Below are 19,278 nucleotides of genomic sequence, written 5' to 3' on the forward strand. Positions count from 1 at the left end.
GGTGAATGGTGGCTGTGTGTCAGTGAGGTGAGTGGTGGTTGAGTGGCTTTGAGGCGAGTGGTGGTTGAGTGGCTTTGAGGCGAGTGGTGGTTGAGTGGCTTTGAGGCGAGTGGTGGTTGTGTCTGCGCGTACAGGCATGCTGGGGGGCTCGAATTAAGATTGTTGCCAATATACTATTCTAAATCTTCCCAATTCGAACTGTTTTTGTCTACTGTTTGGTCTCTAATCTAAACGTTCCCTAAAGTAGTTAATTGATGCTCATTTTTAGGTCTTACATTTTGTATATGATACTCTTTAGTGCTAGTTTGTGTGTAATTTTACACACAAATCTACACCCATATGTTACTTTGTAGTGAAGATGTTGCTTGCCATGTCGAATGACAAATGTTGATTATTGTTTACAAAAGTTGAGGACATCTACCACAGGATATATAGTAGCAAATTCAACACTCCCCTGAAGTTTGACTAAACTCAAATGCGTTACTTCCCTTTAGTAACTATCTTTCTGGTGAATACTCTAATTGCTGATTACTCCCCTCAGGAGAAACACATGTGATTATCTCAACCTACCCTCATGTCTATGTCTATTGGGAGGAGTTGCATGGACAGGAAGGAATTCCTACACCCACACAAGTGGTTTCATCCAATGTAACTGGCAAGTGCTGACATGAGGGGAGAAATGCCATGGCCCTTGACCATGGAAGAAGCTAAGTGGAAAGGGGGATGAAGGGCAGAGAAGACATGTGCAACTGGCAAAGTATGGCAAGTAGCTGGTTGAAGGTTTGAATCCCATTAAATGGGAGTTATATGTGTTAAGTGTGTGGGGCGGGGAGGAGCACAGGTCTAATACCCACTTTCTAATTTGGTCTAGACTTACATTCTTGTAGCTTCTTGGGAAATACTCCAATGCCCGCAGACCCTTTGAGACTGAGGGGAGGAAGAAACAGGTGTGCTGCACAATCCGGCAAATAATGTACAGCAGAAACCAGATTTTAACACAACATACATCAGCGATGGGTACCAAACTGAATTTACTCATGGAATTTTCCTGCTCCAGGTACACTACATCTGCCTAGATCTTGGTGCTCCTGTGGTTTCTGGATTGCTTCGTTGCCCCCATTCTATATGCTTGCATATACAAATATCAGGGTTATGTTACAGAAGTGACAATTTTAATAAGTTGCCAAAGATTAATTTATGTGTGCAGCATATGCGAGGCAGCTCTCATATGGACAACTGTACAGCAGGCCACATTTCTATACCTTTAACCTCGCCTGCTCCTGTAAGCATATCATCCCAATATACTAGCAAAAAAACTGCCAGGCACAGTAAAAGAAACTGCTGACAGCAAGCACAACCAGTGTTCGGCTGGAAACACGCGTGCATGCAATAAATCCGCATGACAGTTCAGACTCAGTTGACAACAGCTGGTATGGCACACAAAGGCACTCTCCTCTTCCCATTGGCTGGAATGTAAAATTCCAGCCAATGGGAAGAGGAGAGAAAGAAACTAAAAAACACACCTCCGAATCCCAAAAAGACGGGGCTAAAATGGACAGACGCCCCTCTCCTCCAATGGCTGGTCTCCGTTTAGGAAGCCAGCCAATGGAGAAGAGGGGCGGGTTCAAGCCCCACTCTGAAAAACATAAGATCTCCCCAGCGAGACTGCGCAAGCGCAGCCTAAGCAGGCTGAGACCTAAAAAGAGCTCCCCCACTAGAACCGGCAAATCGATGTAACACAAAAGATTTGTGCTTGTGTCCTTTTGGGGAGGTTGCAGACCTGGATGGACCAATATAATATTTTAACTCCCCTACAAGCTGGATTTAGATCGAAGACATCTACTGTCGATCAGCTGTTTAGATTACAGCTAATCCACTGGGAAACCATAATACTGGAAGGGGGTTCCCTATTCCTAACGTTCCTGGAACTAAAATCAGTGTTCGATATGGTGGATCGAGACCAGTTGTGGGGCCTTTTGCATGTGCTGGGTGCACCAGTTTATCTTTTCCAACAGCTTAAGCGCCTCCATGATGGCACTTTTGCCAGAATTAGATTTGGGAATGGCGGGAAACTATCGGCTCCTTTTCGGATTAATCAAGGACCTCTTGGCTGTTAAGGATATAGATTGCCCAAAACTTGCTAACCACAAAATACCTGCACTAATGTTTGCAGATGACACGCTACTGCTATCCAAAACACCCATGGGGATGCAGCGTGTCCTTGTGGAATTTAGCTTGTTTTGCAAAAAAAGGAATCTAGAGGTAAACATAAAAAAAACTAAGTACATGGTGTTTAACACTGATTCAACCAACTGCCCACACCCAAAATTGGATTCCAAATCCTTGGAGAGGGTCCCAGTTTTTGACTTCCTGTGCATTACTCTCAATGAGAAAATGGAATGGGGCCCACAGATTAACAAGGAAAATCTAAAACTCACCCAGGCAAGTGGGGGGGGATTTTAAAAGTGCATAGGAACTGTGCCGTAAAAGTTACTGGCCCCCTGCAGAAATATATAAGGTCCAGGCAAGGGGAGCGACGTTATATGGTGCCGAACTTTGGGGCCATCATCCTAGTAATGTTCTGACAGCAACTGAAAATAAGTTTTTAGGGCAACTCCTGGGCCTCCCGCAAAGTACCCCTCTAACTCCTCTCAGGATGGACATGGGCATTGCTCCTATAGCCGACTTGATAGCTTTTCGCCGGCTTTTATATTGGCATAGGCTATGGAGCACCCCAGAGTTGGAACATTATAGAGAGGAGCTTAAATCAGTCTTGTCTATCCGGGGGGGGGGCGGGGAAGATTCCCTGGCTGTCTTATTCGGAACAAACTTTGCAAATTAGGGAGAAATGACATGTGGGCTACACCTGAAGAGTCTTGTCCCACAATATCTAAACAATCTTTAACATTGGCCTTGAAAGAACAGAGACTGGCAAGTATATTCCAGACAGTACACTCATCCAGTCTTACCTACAGGTTTTTAGACATAAAGCAGCACTATAGTTTGGAGCCTGTGTTAGTTTCTTCGCTAGAAGAGGATGAATAAAATCTATCTCCAATTTAGGCACGGGACTCTCCCCCTATATGCATTTACCAATAACTGGGTGGGTGCAAAAAAGTTGTTATGCCCAGGGTGCAAGAATGTGGAAGAAACAGAGATCCATGTGATTTGTTTTGCCCCCTAAACAGTGCTGCTAGATCTAAATGAGTTCACTGCTCTGTAGGAATCTGGGCAATAGAAATTATAGAGAGGTCTATAGGATATTTAAACATTATACTTATCCAGTTTTTGTGGTAGCAATTGCTAAATTTGTATTTGCAATGTGAAACAGACAAAGATGCCTGGTCAGTAAGAGCACTGCCCATAGCCGTCGTCGTTCTATTCAAAGTTCAATTTCCCTGATTTTAAATGCTATTAATTGAAGCGTATTTCTTTTTATCTCTCACATTTGCTTATTTATATTTTTAAACAGTATGTGCTATAGGATGACGTTATGTAATACGCCACTAATGTTATCCCTAAATGTGATACTTGTATATGCGCGATGCACTTTATGAGGCACTCCCTCGTTAAGGCGTGTCCCTCTTCCCTTCAATAACCCTTTTGCCTTTGGGGTTATCTTGCTTTCATTGATTACTTGCTATCACTGTACCTTTTAACATTCCCTTTTTTACTTTTGCTAGATTTTATTATGTGTTTTTATGACAACGAGTATAAAAATGCTATACTATTGTAATTTTATGGCAGAACTTGCCGAAATAAAGTTTTCTTGATGATGATGGTTACACGGTAGTTGGTCAACCCACTTAAAGTCACTGGTTCTCCGCACTATGAGTGAGAGCATTTTGTTTGATCACATGTGCACAGGAGTATGAGAAGGAGTACACTTCGGTGCATGTGCTGGCGTGTTGGGGCTCTGGCCTGCTCCTCTATTTTGTATATTTTTCCCACTGTTTTTCCATAGTGCAGGTTTGCAAAATAAGTAAACAAAAACTACCTCACAATTGCTAAGGACAGACCTATTGGTTTTGCCAGTGTTTGTTCATTTTAAGTCTATCTTTGTGTTGGTTTATTCATTGTACTTCCGAAGACATGCAATTAATGCACATGATGGTGGTAGCCTGAAATTTGTGGTTACATAGTAGCCTGACAGATATGTCATTTTGTAGGTGTTTGCATCCCTGTGCCACCAGGTCTTTTCGAGCCTTGCAGAGAAGCAGGTCCCACCAGATTTGCCCCTACAGCATTTCCTACAAGAAGTCATCTCCAAGGTTGTGCACAAAATTGAACTTGTGTAAAAACTAGATTTCGAAAGAAGTGCCAGGTTCCTTGTGTTGCTTTCTCTGTATTTGCAGGGCCACGTCCTCATGCTCAGGTGACTGGGCACACGTCGAGATTCTGCCTGCCCTTTGGTCTATTGCGGTGTAATGCCAACTTCTGGATTTAACAGCCAAAATCTAGACTCTTTGTAACCCTATATAGTCAAATAAAATAAGAGTTTAACAAGGTTTAATTTCGCCTCAGAAGGCAATCGCTTGATGGGCCACTGGAATTATGCAATTTTGCAGCCTCGATGTTTCCTCAGAATTATCGATTTTCCGTATTTGTCACATAATCCACCACTTGCTGCATAATCTGCAGATTTTAACAATCTTTCTAGCTCAAACAGATCAAAAGTTACTAAAAAACGCAGCAACATGTGTTGTGGCACAGCGGAATGCCGTTTGCAAAGGTTGATTGTTAATATTTCTGTTACAGATTGCAGGACTTGGGTGTCAGGCTGGTACTAATGGAGTAAAATCTTTCTCCAGAAAGTGTTAACGTGTAAAAAAGACAACAATTATGAGGTAAAACAATCACAAACTGTGCTGCATTACATCACATATGTTCCCTTTTCTTCCGCATAATTTAGCTACCCTGCCACAAAATTTGGTTCTCCCCCTACTCATAATTCCAATGGCTGTCCTCTAAATCGCCAACTCAGGGCTGGTCTCAAGTATACCTGTCGAGTAACTTTAGGAACATAGCCAAATTACGTTTATTGCAATGTTCTCTTATGTGCACACACTGATCAGGGCAGTTTTAGACTACAGAAGCCTCTATGATAGGACAGAAATGTTTACTGATGGTATAATTGGAAGGTGATGAAAGTGGAATAAACAGGGCTCATCCCAAGCTAAGAATGCAGAACCCTGGTGTGAGGCTCTAGGTAGCAACACATAGGAAAATCTACATGCTTACCAAAAATACTTTTAGTTGCTTTAATATCAGAGATGCTAAAAGTGTTGTAAATTGTCATTTATGCTTTTCTGGGTGCTGTGTTGTGGCACATTTAAAGTGTTGACCTGCACCCAGCATAGCTCCACCTTCACATGTCCTCAGATGCACTCACAGCTTGGGTAATTCCGGGTACATGAAAAAGTGCTATGGGTGTCCTCCTACGCCCTTCCATAAGACGTCTGTCGGTTACCTCATCTGCCTGCTCGCATAGAGCTCTCTCGTACCACTTCTGAAGCCCAGCAGAGAAGACACCTGATCATTAATCTTCAACTGGGCCCCATGGTGCTCCTTGAAGTCATGAACATTGAAGGCTTACTTTTATTCTGATCAGAGGACCTTCACATGGGAGACAGAGCTAGGAAGTAACCAAAGCGAACAGTTCTTTTACAGATGATTGTGACTGCGTTTAAGGGTGGATGGCCACATCAGCAGCTGAAGCATGAAAGGCATGGACCAGCACAGGGAAACTACTTGTTGGATTCTTTGTAATCTATTGACCCCAAAATCTTCTTGAAGAGGGCCACACTGGTGACAATAGATGTATCCCATTCAACCCCTCCACCCCTCCGCCCGCACACAGCTTAATGTTGCTGGTATGAGACATTAAGCCACTCGAACCAAACCAAGATATGCCACTAGAAATCCCAGTTCAACCACACAATTCCACACCATAAAATACTAGTCCACACCATGCCACATAATTCCACACATCACAATTCAATGTCACACAGTTCTGTAACACACAACATAATTACATTTTACATAATACCCCTAAGCTTCACATAGTTACTCTACACATAATTACACTCTACTCAATACAGCATAAATACACCCCACATAAATGCACTCTATGCCACATACCAGCAATCCAAATACACTCCACACCATAACACATAATTCCAATACACTTAATTTCACTCAACGTCACACAATTCAACTCCACGCATTTACAAAACACATCACATAATTCCACACAAAACCAAATCTTTCAAAAACACAACACAATTTCACAACAGACCACATACCTCAAAAACACCACAAATGTACATATCTTACCACAGCTAATAATTCAAATACAACGCACATAATTCCACGCCAAACCAAAAACATCTACTACACTGCAAACCAATACACATAGGTGAAAGACTGTCATTTACAACTCAAATAGCTCTAACTCCAGCAAATGCAAGACCTATTGCATTGCAAATGCTTGTTAATCCTATCACTGATCCTAACTCAGACCATCAATCTATCCCTAACTATTCCCCTAAACCACATCTTTACACTAAACCTGAGCCTCTACCTTACCCATGCCAAGTGTTTCGCATTTTATTAGACTCCCTGCTTTTTTTCCCCAACTTTTAGTTTTCTACTTGTTTTTTCTTTTAAAAATTTTGGTTTTCTTCCTTCATAGTTTGAAATGTATATAGACTTCCACAATGATAGCCACTTGAGTCTGGAGCCCATAACCTCCCCCAGTTAGATGTTCAGGCCAGCAACACCCACCTCCGTCATTGACCGCCTGTACAGCAGCATCCAGAAAGACAGAGGGGCTACCATAGGGGTCCAGGTCGATGACATCAAAGCGTTCTTTGGTCTCTCTGTGCCCATACATCAGCATCCTGCAGATAATAGAAACCAATGTAGTAACTAAGGGTCACAAAACTGCACCAAGATCTGGAGACAGGGGGATTTGCCAGGAACAAACAAGTGCTGCTAAGCCTGAACCATTACAGGAAGCAACATACACCCTCTAAAGATGAGGCACAGATGCAATGGTGACACCTACTTCCCACTGTCAGTATGTTCTGACCAAAGAGGGAGCACTTAATTATGTAGCAGTGACACCCACTGCCCAGTCTTTGTAGAACTCAGATGAATAATACATAGGTTTGTATTGCGTAGAATAAGCCTTCTGGTGGCGAGGCGTTGCCTTAGATATGGCTACTGTCCTAAAAGATGCAATACTTATACAACAGCGCCACTGAATCATGTCTCACTAACACGGAGTCAGCTGTAACTGGGATCACAGTGTGACAGTGAATGAGGTATAACTACCATCATGGTAGGGGCACCTATGAAACAGCAACCCCTACTGGCAAATCACAGGATGGTACAGTCAGAGCTACCAGAGGGAGAACTTAAACATTGGGTGCATCAGGGATGTCATGGCTAGACAAAGTAAGGAATTTCATAAGCCACAGAGTATTGAGGAGGATAATTAACAGTGCCATGGAACTGTAACATGCATCCCATGCGATCATCTAAACTCCACACTCCACAAGTGAAGCAGTGCCCTACCTGGCATCGGAGAGGCTTGGGGTTACCAGGTGTTCCACACCATTGAACCGCACATTCCTGCTGATAAGATCCACAGCCTTGGAAGAAAAGTCATTGGCAATGATGCTGTGAACACCTGGCACCTCCTTGGCGAAGCGGATGGAGCGGAGGCCAGACGCAGCCAAACCCTCTAAGATCCGTAGGCCTTCCTACAGAGGGAGCATGGAAAAGTGAATATGAGATCATCATGATTCTAAACACAAGTAAAGCTGCAGTTCTTTAGACACCACATTTTGCCCTCTCCCCCCTCTCCTTCCCCTTCTATATCAATACATATTTTCTCTCGCCTGGTGCTGCATTGAAGAGAACATCAATATGCCGTCTAGCACATCAGATTAGTAACTTCTTCAACAATATTAATATTCAGGCTTTTGCCAATAATGTGAAGCCTGTGCCAATGGAGCTGAAATCGGAAGGATACTGACCAAGTCACTCAATTAAGCATCTAGTGCCAAAGAAAAGAATTGCAAAGGCATAAATCACATACTGTGCTTAAAATGGAAATACAGCGGTGCCAGCATACACTACCAACAGTACCCGTTTGCTACTGAGAAGTGCTGATACTCTCCCTTTCAAATTTACTCAACACCTGACAGCACGTGCCAATTTAAAGCACAAGCCAAATACCCATTTAGTGTGAGCTACTAGTATACAATGCATGGTCATGCGCGGTGCTCTGTGGTTACAACTTGCGTAGTCCAAATGCGGCATGTGGCGATTTGCCTTCCCCTTAATATCTCTTCAACCACAAAATTGGGAGAAATGGAGAGGAAGCGTGTATGTGAGTGTTGTGAATAATGTCCCCGGATACAAGCAGGAACTCTACTCTGTACAATTCATGAGTGGCTTCAATGTACTCCATCTATCACCCCCACTTTAGGCAGAGCACGTACCCAGGTGCAGCATCAAATGGATGTTGACTTCATTCAGCAACCAATACTCTTAGAACCATACCTCACATTTTTCCCCAACTGTAGTGAAAGGCAACTTTTCGCCAAGGATAGCCTCTTGGTCTTTTTTTGGAGTCTCGCCAAGATCCACCACAACCCTGGACAGTGGCTCCTCTCCTGGGATGGAAACTGGAGATTGAAGAGAAAAAAAGATCTCACCAGTTTAACTTTTGGGATCAAAACTCCCTGGGTACTTGAGTTCTGTGGTTAACAAGTGTTGGTATCTCCCAGCTCAACAGCCCTCATTTTATCAGCCTCAGAGGTGTAAACATATGAGTCAGTCCACAGGCAAAAGAAACACACACACACGCCTTCCAGAAGATTTGTTAAGCTAACTTTATTTTAAAAGTGAAGGAGCACGCCCTCAAGGCAGGTCAGAGGAGGGAAGTCCACAGTGGCCAAAGTCAACTAAACAAAGAAGATGAGCAAAAAAGGACCTCTCTGTGTGTTAGATTAAGGGGTCACTTCCTTCATGTGCCGACCCTAGCTGGGGGGGGGGGGGAGCTTATGACTAGCATTCACCAGCAGAACCTTTGGTGCCAGTGCTCGGAAGGCTGTGTGTCCGCTCTATCAGGTGTATGCTTATCTTGGAGTATACAACAGAAGAGGACACTGCAAGTCAGACTTGGGTGCATCTGCAGACATTTGGGTCCTTGTGCTAGAATGTTAGCAGGTGGTAGAACGGTGTGAGATTCCTAGTGCTGGAATAGCTTGAGGTGCTGCATGTCAGGTTGGAGGGTACTGAAAGAGCAATGCCCGTAAGCCCTTTTATTCGGATCACAGGTGATATTGAAGGTCAGAAGCTGCATATGGAAAGGGAGAGGACATCGGCAACCGAAAAGAATGGGGTTCAGCTATCTCACCTTCAATCCCTTTTTTCGCAAGCTGCATCCGAGCAAACTCTGTAACCACAGCACACCTGGAAGGAAAAATGGTAGCGCTTAGATCATACCATGGTGCACAGAATGTGCTGATAAGAGGATATATGTTCTTTACACCTTCCCAGAACGTGTCTCAGAGTCACTGGAGCACAACACGAGGTGATCAGATGGGCTCTGTACCTGTCATAGTCAAAGCTCCTGGTGCAAAAAGTCTTGTGATCCCTGATCCCTCATAACAGGGATTGGTACCCACTGCCCTCCTATCAAACAGGACACATCACACTCCCTGCACGTCTAAGAAAACCTTGCAGATGTCACAGTACCCATGAATGAAGTGTACTTGAAAGGTAAGGCTGGTGGGACTTACACAATGTTTTACCTATGAAGGGAGCAGGAGTACATATACCACTATGGTATTTAGGGAAAAGAATTGGCCTCACTGGGAATTCATGGGCAGACAGAAGGGAAGGAAATGCATGGATTGCTATTACAAGGTAAACTTCCCACCAGAGTGCGCAGCAGTTACTACAGCTGTAAAAACACACCCATAACTTACGTCAGGTCCCTGTTAAACTCCTGGACAGGATTGTAGAAGACTTCGTTGGCACTGGGGAAGATGATCTTTGTAGACCCCTCTTCGATTACAGTCTCCCCTGACCCGGCTCTTGTTGTGCCACAATTCTGTGAATGGATGTTTTCATCACCAAGGATCTGGTTAAGAGGCTCTTCCACACTAGCATTTTGAAAATTGGGGTTTTCCATATTAACATCCATGGAACAATCGCTTTCCATGGTAGTCCAAGTCCAAACCTTCCGCAGCAATGGAAGGTTGGTGTCATGTACGCCCTCGGTTCCCTGGAACCTCTGCTGCGGTGGCGACTGAAGGCTCAGAACGGCACGAAAACAGTACTTGAGTATTTTTCTCCTTATGGTCAGCACCATCTGAGTCTCCTACCTCCTGGGGTTTCCTGCAGTTAACCCAAGCAAACTGCTTTAAAAAAAGTCATTCAGCTTAGAAAACAAACATAAGTCAGGCCAATAGGTCTCACCTTTTGGCTTTGCCAGTGATTGTCGATTATGCTTAAGAAGATTGGTAAAAAAAAAAAAAAGACATCAATGCCCAGCATGACAAGAAATACATGAGCATTATCACTGTATGGCGACTCAAGCATCAAGCATGATGACATAATTGAACACATGCATGTGTTATGATGAAGACTTTTTTTTATATTATTGCTCCAAGATGGTGGACACCCATCTTGAAAAAGACAATTAAACAAGCACTGGCAAAGCCAATAAGTCCGGTTTAAGTTGTAAAGTTACAATACAATATAGTAAAGTTGCAAAGTAAGTTTATTAAATGCACAGCTGGAAAGGAAGTCCTGATTATTTACTCAGTATAAATAAAGGCTCGGTAGCAAGAGATCCTTAACTTTTTCGTTTGCATTACTTAGGAATAAAGGTCTATAATGAAGGCTCCCCTACCATCCAACTTCTTTTGACATCGAAAAAAGAGGGTTGTATGTATGACAAGGGATGCCTTAGTAGGGACATGTTTTTTTAATGAAATGTAGGAAAATAAGATTACAAAAATAAGTATTTTGGTCCTGGAAATGGTAATGAGAGTTTGCATGGAGGGCGTGCAGATGGAATAAGAGAGATGGTGAGAGCAGGGAGAATGTGGTGCACATAACTAAAAGAGGAAGGAAGGGTGAGAGGGATCAAAGTCCACTAGCTGTCAACATTTGCATAGAATGAAGTTAATAGTTGAAATGCTGTCACTTATATATCTTTGTGGGTACCAGCTACAATTCTCTGAAAGCAATTTTTTAGCAAGGAAAATGTTACATTTGTAACCTTGTAATTAAAGAGGTGTAAATTAAGACGTTGTTACAATTAGCATTTTAAGTAAAGGGTTTTTGTAAATCAAAATGTTTTGGTACTCTGGTTCCCATAAGGGGCATACTGTATCAGGGACAAAATGTCGTAGTACAGCCTGTGGAAAGAGGATTTCACACTAATGGTAGATGAACAGACTGTGTACCACCATTTACATTATAGAACTGTGAAATTTGTAGTTTCAGTTAGAATATGGCAAGAAGAGAAAGGTTTCCTGTTTGGAAGTGGTCTGGCTCAATATTTTTGCTAGATTATCCCCTTCAAAGAAAGAGATTTGTTTCAACATAATCTACGCATGCATTTTCCTTGTTTTCACACTTCTTTTAAATCTGCTAAGAACACTTGTAATCTTTCCCTGTAAGCTTGGTTGCCTGTGTACTTAGTCGGCTTTTGAAAAGTATTGAAGCTGCTGTTAATTAGCATAGTGTGTATTATGCTCTAAGCCACTTAGATTTAAATCACCAAACAATTGTTGATGGCACTACACACAGATATCTTAGTCCCACTACTCAGCAGTTTTATTTTTAAAGAGGGAAAAAGTAATTATTAGCAAGCATAAAAAGTGAAGCAAGCAGCCTGTTAGCATTCAAAAATAGATAAGAAAACACCTTGTTTCTCTTAATATAACAAGGGCCACACAAAATAAACATTATGATGTCAAAACTTGCAAGGTCTATAATTGCTGTTATTTCAAAAGGTATATTATGTGTGTTATTGTTTTATGTTGCCATGAAACAGTCGTATTAATTATAAAAGAAATCGCTTAAGACAGTATGGGTCCTTTCGTCACTCAGATTACGTTTTTTTATGGAAACACTACAATAATAATAATAAATAGTAATACCATTTTTTTTATTTTTTTATTTTTAGAAACAATATAATGATATAGAATTATTTTACATCTGGTTAGTAAACATCAAAATTCCATCATGTTTTGTAGCTTGACAGGCTAAGATCAGAGAACGGATCAGGCTTTGGTAATTTATTTATGTATCGCCATTAAGTTGATGAGTGGAGCCCGATCATATTATCCAATTTTAAAGGTATAGTGATCGGAAAAAGGAAGCATTTTTCTTGCTAAAGCTTCAGCCTTAAAGGCCTTGTTGCTGACATATTTTACATGTGTCCCTCACTGTCTGGTCATGATGAGACAACCCCCCCTCCTATTAACAGTGGGGTCGAAACATCGTCGAGTTACATAAAAAACTAACCATTTCCAGTCTTTGTAAAATAATAAAACTGTTGAATCATTATAGTTTAATTTAGAACAGTTGTTTCTATGTACAGAGAAACCACGTTGTATGTCATATCTTTGTCACTCAAAGTGGGTTGCTTTGGTTTTCACTTAAGAGACTGAGCACTCCTTTTTTTTTTTTATATGTGTGTTCAAAATAAAGATATGATTCTGTGCTAACAGTATTTGGTTTCCGGATTGCATTTTTGTATGAGCGTCTCTTAACAGCCTTTACTATCATTATTAGCCATTGTGCTTAATTATTTTCGAGTATTTTTGTATTTTCCACAAGAACCATTGTTTTTTCTTGTATAAGAACTTAAGGGTGCATTTGAACACACATCCATGATTCAAATTTTAGATCTCAGAAGTAGTTAAAACTGCTTGTTGGGGGGGGAGGAGCCTAGCTCGCAAGCGTAATGGTCGCCCTTTAGCTCGGCTCCCGCAGCCCTCCGTCCTGATTGCCTATCCTGTCTTCTATCCTGTCCTGGGACGACACATTTTTATGGAATTGGAAACAGAACGACTTGTTTGTACTTACCATCTGACCCAGGGGTCTTGATGTGCAGCGGCTCCGGAGTTGTGGCCTCTGCGAGATCGGGGCTTCCGCGAGACTTAGACCGGGACCTAGCCGGTGGGATCCGTCGGCTCTCGGCCCCGGCCGAGAGCGAGAACCAGTGATGGGAGCCGTTGTGCGAAGATCCCGGCGATCCTGATCCGGGCCTGACCTGGTGGCCGCGCGGCCGATGTGGGTGAGAAGCCCCAGGACCTGATTCTGTGAAGGGGTCTCCCCCCGCCGCTGCTTTGTCCGGCGGCCCTGGTCCTCGGTGCCCGGACTCCGCTTATTTGGGGCGCCGGTGCCGGTGCTGGCGGAGACCCGTATTGGGCGAAAACATCCTTTTGGCATCTGGCCGCCCTTGCTGGGACCCCCGGAGCTTGTAAAGTCCTACATTTTCGAACTGTTATTTCCGGGGGTCTTGGTGGGCGGCGACTGGGCTGATTCAAGAAATGGCGGCCGGCCCTCTTGAACAAGAATCACCCGGTGGCAGCGGGCTCGTGTTGCCGAATTGTGCGGGGATTGGATCCGGTGGGCGTGAGCCTACGGTCAGAGATATCCTGGAAGCCCTGAGATCCCTGCACGCATCCTTGGCCCCGGGCGTCTCGGTGGGTCCGCCACGATCTGCCGCCATTTTGGGAGGCCGTTTCTTCTTATCGCCCTCCTGTTTCACTGCCTCCATTGCCTCACCCCCCTCGATTGCCTTGAGTGTCTCCACCACTGATCGAAGATCGTGTAGTGTGCCGGTGACTTTGGGGCGCCCTGTTTTTCGAGGTTCGGGCCCCGGGGACTTGGACGCTGTGCCGCGGCCCTGTTCGACATTACTGTCTGGAATTACTGGTGGACTGCATCCTGTGCCTGCTCCGATGACTTTGCCTGTGTCGATACTAGAAACTACCCTGCCCGCTCCAGTGGTGAAACTGAACTCCTGCTTTTCATTACTCGTACTGCGATTGTTGATGCATCTACACTTTCTGTTTGGACTTCTGCTCCCTTTCGGACCTATCTACCCCCCATGTAGTTATGCTAGTTACCATTCTACTCGATTACATGCTGATCTCGCATTTAGTACTTGGTTTTACATTGACATGTGGTGGGTGGGGTTTGTCGCTCGAAAGGGTTGGGGGTAATATGTACGACTCCTGTTGGATTTCTGGTATACGACTTGGTGGCACGATTGTTTCTAACCATGTAATGGTGGAAGGTCCCCTTCTCGTTATGTTTTGTGACGCAGGATGGGGTGTCGTCCTGGTCTGTTATTGGCTGTGCTTGTCTGGTTGGGCGGAGGGCGGCGGCTGACCACTCTGATTATTGTTATCTTGCTCCTCCCTCCTGTATTCTTCTTTCCGCTTCTGTTCCCTTTTTTCTGGTTCTTCCTTCTTTCTTTCTTCTTGCTATATTTCGGGTTCTGGTTTAGGGCGACAGGCACGCTGTTTGAAGGGTAGGCCATAGCCTTCTACAGGGGTGCATTTGGGTGCTACTTTTTGTTTGTTTTCTAGTTCTATGGCCCTTTTGTATCTCTTTTTCGTGAGGCCGCATCTGTCCTGACCTCCTGTGGGGTGTTTCGGGTGGGGTGTGTGGCGTCGTTAATTCTCCTACTGTGTCTAGGCTGCCTTTCTCCTCGATCGCCATACCCTCACTTGTGCTACTACTCCTGTTGTCTCCTATTTTCCCGCCACGGGGGGCCTGTATCGGCGTGTCATCTTCCTTTCGTTTTTCTATTTCCTTCCCTCCCCTTTTTTTCGTCGTTTTTCTTGTCCTCCCTCCCCTTTCCTTTCCCTTTCCCCCTCCCCCCCTTTTTCGTCCCCTTCCCTTTTCCTCCCCGTTTCCTAGAGGGTATCATGACGGGCTGGTTTTGATGCACTGTTTTTCCGATCCCTCTGTTGTGGCTTGGTTGTGTTTTGGGTGGCGGGCATGTTACGAGGATAATGCTCTGGGGCCGAGTATGTTTCACATATCCTGATTTTCTCGAATGCATTGTTTTGTACCCCCTGTACTGCATCTCCATGCCCCCTTGCAACTGTTGAGGTTGGTTACGAGATATCGGATGTCTCTACATTGAAAGTGAGCCTGTCATGCGCCTTTTTCCCCATATTATAAAATTAAGCCTATTTACTCCTGTGTCCTAGCCCTTTGATTCTTACGTTTCTTCTCCCCTTCTAAGATTGTACGGCCTCTGCTCTGTGCTGACTGATTCTGTAATGTTTGTCTTGAGACCTTTGCTTGCTTTGCACATTGCGGCCGGCCGGCTTGGTTGTAGGCCTCGACTTGTCTCTCCTTTTGATGTTAATAAAGGTTTTAAAATAAAAAAATAAAAAAAATAAACTGCTTGTTGGATACTCCGGATGTTAAGAAAATTCCTTAACCTCTTGCCCTGGGAAGCCCAGAAAACAGTAGTCTAGGCATTGAACCTTTCCAGATTGGACTACGCCAACATTCTTTACTTGGGAGTCCCAGACTACACAGCGACTGCAAATGGTTCCGAATATGGCAATAGGCCTTTTGTTTAAACTCCGCAAAGAAGCCTCAATCTCCCACTACCGTTACCAATTGCACTGGTTACCAGTGTAAAAAAAAAAAGGATCATTTTTAAAGCACTGACTGTGGTACACTCAGCCTTTTAGAAGGCTGGCCCCAAATACCTGTCCAACAGGATTTTTGAATACTGTCAAACTAGACCTTAGCGTTCAGTCTGCCCGGTTGCTGGCCACTCCCTACACCAAACGGAAGAAGTGGGGCGGGTCCGTCTACTCTGTTTTGGCAGCAAAGTACTGGAATTAGCTCCCTCTTCCACTCAGAAGCATCCCAGAAAAAAACATATTTCGAAAACAACTGTAAACACATTTGTTCACACTGTAAGGTGGTGGACTTTCTTCTTTTGCCTGTTTGCCTAGCACTGGCCCACTCTCGCAGCAGCTGAGCGCTTTAGAAATGTACTCATTCATTCAAGCATGCTAACCAGACCCATGCTGAAGACTTTCTGTCCCTACAGTGCTCCTAAGAAGTGATGTAAACAAACGCAGCAATCAGTCTTCAGATATGTCAAGATCATGTTTATAAGAATGCAAGGTGAGCCAACTTTTTTAACCAAGATGGCCAATCACAGCAGTAATGAAGAGAAAATAAAGAGGATTACAGCACTGTGACCAAACTTAATGTTTAACTATTGGTATCAAGGAGAAAGGTGAGTGGCCAAGGAAGGGTATTTGGGTGTAAACAAAGAGCACTGACAACCAACCCCAAAAAAAAGTTCTAAAGAGAAAAACAAAGGGGGTGGGGGGGAATCAACACAGAGGTGAAACGTAAGTAAAAGACACAAATAATGGAAATATTTAACAAATCCAGCAAACATCTTAAAGGTCTGTTAAGATTATGTTAGTATGGATGCTAAGTGGGTTGGACATATAACACAAAGGAGTCCGATCAAAGTGAAAGCATGGATGAAAAAGGATACCCTTGAAGTGCATGACTAATGCTAATGTTATGGCAGCAGACAGGTAAAATGTTAATGGTTTCAGTAGGAGGACATAGAGCTCGCAAAAAAAGAAATCATAAGAATTAAGAAAAAAAATTAGAAACTAAGGCCTCTGCCAAAAGTACTCTAGATAGCCACAAGTAAGAGACGTGCACAGGGTTAAAACTGTAAAGTAGATAATTCAGGAAAACCACTCGAGTGGGGGGAGCAACAGTGAGTGAGGAAGGCAGGGATGTGAGGGGGAAGCAGCAAGAAGAGAGAAGCACGTCCATTAAGAGCTGAAATAAAAAGAAACAAGCACTGTCAAAGCCAATCACTCTCGTCTATGCAATAGGCTTTGCCCACGAGTTTTAGCCACGTTGTACACCAGCTTCAATACTTTCAGCATAGCTAAAGGTTTGTGGCATACATTGGAGTGAAATGGAGTGTCAGAGTGAAGTGGAGGGTTGTGGAGTGGCATAGAGTGGAGTTTAGTAGAGTGTTGTAGAGTAGCGGAGAGGAGTGGAGTACAGTAGTGTGTTGTGGTGTAGAGTGGAGTGTTGTGAAGTACAGTAGATTCTTGGGGAGTAAAGTCTCGAGGCACAGAGCATCATAGAGTATAGTAGAGCGGAGGGGCGTTAAGTGCCGCAGTGTAGTGTAGGGTTAGAGTGCAGTAGAGAGGCACAGAGTGCAGGGACAGAGTATCGTAGAATGGAGGTGCACTGAGTGTCATGGATTATCATGGAGTGTAGTAGAGGGAAATGAGGGGAGGGGCGTAGCTTCAAGTGTTGTGGAGTAAAGTGGCATAAAGTGGAGAGGTGGAAAGTGAAAGACAGTGGCCTAGAGTTGAGTGGCGTAGAGTGTTGGAGTGACGCAGAGTGGCGCATCAGTGGGATGGCAGCGTGGAGTACAGTAAAGTGTCAGAGGAGTGTCGCAGAATAGAGTAACGTGGCATGAGTGTAGTACAGTGGAGTGGCATAGTGTGTTGGGAGTGTTGTGTAGAGGCGCAGAAAAGAGTGAAGCAGTGTAGAGTGGAATGGCGTAGAGTGGCATGACAGATGAGGGGCATAGAGCGGAGTAAAGTGTTATAGACTGGAGGGGCATAGTGTGTCAGATTGAAATAGAATGTTGTAGAGTGGAGGGGTACACAGTGGAGGGGCATAGCGTTGAGTGAAGTAAAGTGTTTTAGAGTGGATGGGTATAGAGTGGAATAGTGCGCCGTGGAGTGTAGTAGAGTGTCATGGAGAGGCATAGAGGGGAGTAAAGTGTTGTACAGTGGCATTGACTGGTGTGGAGTGGCGTAATGTGGAGTGACAGAGTGGTTCAACGTGGAGTAGTGTGTTGTGGAGTGACTTACAGTGGAGTTATGTACAGTGGGCGGTGTGGCATGAAGTGGAGTAAAGGGCTAGATAGTGAAGAAGAGTGTCATAGTATGGTGTAAGGTGGATTGGCATAGAGTGGAATGCAGTGGAGTGGCGTATTGTGTCAAAGTGGAGTGGCATAGCATGGAGTGTTAGAGTGGAGTAAAGTGGCATGGAGTGTAGTCCAGTGGAGTGGAATAGAAAAGAGTATAGTGGCCTAGAGTGAAGTGGCATAGAGTTTGTAGAGTGGTGCAGCATGGAGTGGCGTAAAGTAAAATGGCACAGAGCACAGCGACATGGAGCAGAGTTGAGTGGGATAGAGTGGAGTGTTGTAGACTGGAGTAGGGTGGCCTAGAGTGGTGTACAGTGGAGGGTAAACAACCTTTACAACGCAACTTTTACAACGCACAACCATTACAACGAAACTTTTACAACGCAACATCCATTACAACGAACCTTTACAACGCAACATCCATTACAACGCATGTCATTACAACGCAACCATTACAATTCATGACACTACAACGCATACCACTACAACGCAGTCATTACAACGCAGTCATTACAACGCATACCATTACAACGCATACCATTACAACGCATACCATTACAACGCATACCATTACAACGCATAACATTACAACGCATAACATTACCATCCAACACTTACCCTACTGTTGCACCCCCTGGAGTTAGAATAGTGATTTTTACCCCTACACTATCCAACACTTACCCTACTGTTGCACCCCCTGGAGTTAGAATAGTAATTTTTACCCCTACACTATCCAATACTTACCAAACATGCAATGTAATGTAATGCGTTGTAATGGTATGCGTTGTAAAGGTAGTATGCGTTGTAATGGAATGCTTTATAAAGGTAGTTTTTAAATATTCGTTGTAATGGCATGCGTTGTAATGGAATGTGTTGTAATGGATGTTGCGTTGTAAAAAATGCGTTGTAAAGGTATGCATTGTAAAAGTATGCGTTGTAACGTCATACATCCCAGTGGAGTGGCATAGAGTGGAGTACAGTGTTGTGGAGTACAGTGTTGTAGAGTGAAGTGGAGTAGAGTATCAGAGAGAGAAGCGGCATAGAGCGGAGTATGCATGGTGTGTTAGTGCACTGCTATTACGGACAACACATTTTCATTTGAAATGCCCATTACATTTGCATAGATATACAGTTTTACTGATAAACTATACAGCACAGACGTAATAATGTATGGAAATTTGTTTCCAGCACACTTCAAAATTACGAAAAAATGTACTTCATTTATGCTTTCCTAGTTGTGATATATTCTGAAATATTTGCACCGTTCATTT

The 19,278-nt window shown here is 43.7% G+C and overlaps 1 protein-coding gene across 4 annotated transcripts in view; it reads right to left on the reverse strand.

Moving 5' to 3' along the window:
• TRMT1 (tRNA methyltransferase 1) overlaps window positions 1-19,278 on the reverse strand; it is a 127,250-nt gene that overhangs the window by 58,845 nt on the left and 49,127 nt on the right. For all 4 annotated transcript variants that reach the window (XM_078685306.1, XM_078685300.1, XM_078685303.1 and 1 more), the window contains exons 2-6: window positions 10,008-10,419; window positions 9,434-9,489; window positions 8,575-8,699; window positions 7,582-7,769; window positions 6,787-6,902 (exon numbers count right to left, since the gene is read on the reverse strand). In XM_078685306.1, coding sequence (XP_078541432.1) covers window positions 6,787-6,902; window positions 7,582-7,769; window positions 8,575-8,699; window positions 9,434-9,489; window positions 10,008-10,393 — 871 coding nt within the window. In that variant the 5' untranslated portion in view covers window positions 10,394-10,419. The remainder of the gene's footprint in view (window positions 1-6,786; window positions 6,903-7,581; window positions 7,770-8,574; window positions 8,700-9,433; window positions 9,490-10,007; window positions 10,420-19,278) is intronic.

The sequence above is a fragment of the Lissotriton helveticus genome, chromosome 1_1, assembly GCF_964261635.1.
Source record: "Lissotriton helveticus chromosome 1_1, aLisHel1.1, whole genome shotgun sequence".
In the NCBI taxonomy this organism is placed as follows: Eukaryota; Metazoa; Chordata; class Amphibia; order Caudata; family Salamandridae; genus Lissotriton; species Lissotriton helveticus.